This window comes from Cyprinodon variegatus, unplaced genomic scaffold (assembly GCF_000732505.1).
Source record: "Cyprinodon variegatus isolate N-32 unplaced genomic scaffold, C_variegatus-1.0 Scaffold782, whole genome shotgun sequence".
Taxonomy (NCBI): Eukaryota; Metazoa; Chordata; class Actinopteri; order Cyprinodontiformes; family Cyprinodontidae; genus Cyprinodon; species Cyprinodon variegatus.
In genome coordinates this window covers 89613-90942 of record NW_015151235.1, presented here as the reverse complement: position 1 = coordinate 90942, position 1330 = coordinate 89613, and the positions used below count along the sequence as shown (strand labels likewise).

At 39.9% G+C, this 1330-nt stretch overlaps 1 protein-coding gene across 1 annotated transcript in view; it reads left to right on the top strand.

The window, feature by feature from the left end:
* Positions 1-1330, top strand: part of pam (peptidylglycine alpha-amidating monooxygenase) — a 54911-nt gene that overhangs the window by 37489 nt on the left and 16092 nt on the right. Inside the window, exon 11 of the mRNA XM_015396206.1 lies at positions 644-760. Within this exon, the coding sequence (XP_015251692.1) occupies positions 644-760 (117 nt within the window). The remainder of the gene's footprint in view (positions 1-643; positions 761-1330) is intronic.

Sequence of the window (1330 nt, the reverse complement as noted above, 5' to 3'; positions counted from 1 at the left end):
AACCTTCTGCCACAACAATCCTGCCCCCTTGACAATCGACCAATCACATTCACTTTATTCACAAGTGTAAAGTCATGCACCACTCGGGAGAATTCGGAACCGCAACAGTTGAAACAACCGCTTCCCTACGACTCTAATGGGGTTTTTTTGTTGTTGCTACTGGTGGGTTTTTTAATCAAACAGCATCTCTGTTGTTCATTAAATAAGTATTGCTAAAATGTTAGTCATTGCCTGTAGATGAGTCATTAGCTGCACTTCAAAAGAAAACTTTATCCCTGTAATTACTGCTGTTATTTATCAGATTTTAAGCCTCCTACACATTTTTTTTCTGACTCAGTCTTAAGTTTTGTCATTAAAAACAAAAATAGTTCTATGCATATTTTAAGTCAGAGCAATCCAAATAAGGGTTATCCCACAAAGCCCTATGCTGGATGCAAAATATTTTTATTAACCAAAACCTCTCAGTTAGCGTTTACTTCTATTTTATTAGCAGCACAGCATTATATCATAGATACTGTAATATTAGCATTGTGTTATAAAAAAGCTTTTATGTAAAAGGTTGTATTTAGGCTGAAATCTTGCCAATCCCTTGTCTCATTTCTTGTCTTGCTCACTAAATGTTGATCCTTTTGTGTTTGTTTAGTTCTTTCAACAGCCAGGCTCGATACCAGCAGAGGTTCTTGGGGCCCATCCAGCAGTCGGCCATTTTGGTTGTGGACCCCGCCAATGGCAGAATTCTAAAAGCCTCTGGCCGAAACATGTAAGATGTATATTGTTATACACAAGGCTGGCTGTTGTAAACTGTCTGTAGACCGAAACAAGATATGCGACAAGCAATGCTTCTCTGTACCTCCAATCCAGTTACAAATCTTTCTTCAACCCCACCCCTCCCTTATCCCCCTCTCTTTGCACCAGTCACATATTTGGATTAAATGATGCTCAGCCAATTAGCATCAACTTGATGTTTGGCAAAGAATTAAGCAACGTGTTACTTTTTAATGCTGTTAGACTTTAACTTTTATATAATAATATTTTAACTTTATTGATCTCACATTGGAGAGATTTACCTCTGCATTTAACCCATCCCCTTGGGGAGCAGTGTGGGGTTAAGGTTCTTGACAGAGAGCCAGAGTGGCAGTCTGTGGGAGTGGGGCTCGAACTCAGAACCTCAGGATTCCAAGCTCTATGCCCTAACCACTAAGCCTGACGTAGTCCTACTCAAATCTAGTCAGAATATGAGTCTGATACTGCTCCATAGAGCTGTGATTATGGGGCGTGTTTCAAACAGACCAGGGGAAAAAAATGCCTCTGCACTCAATTGGATAGACCT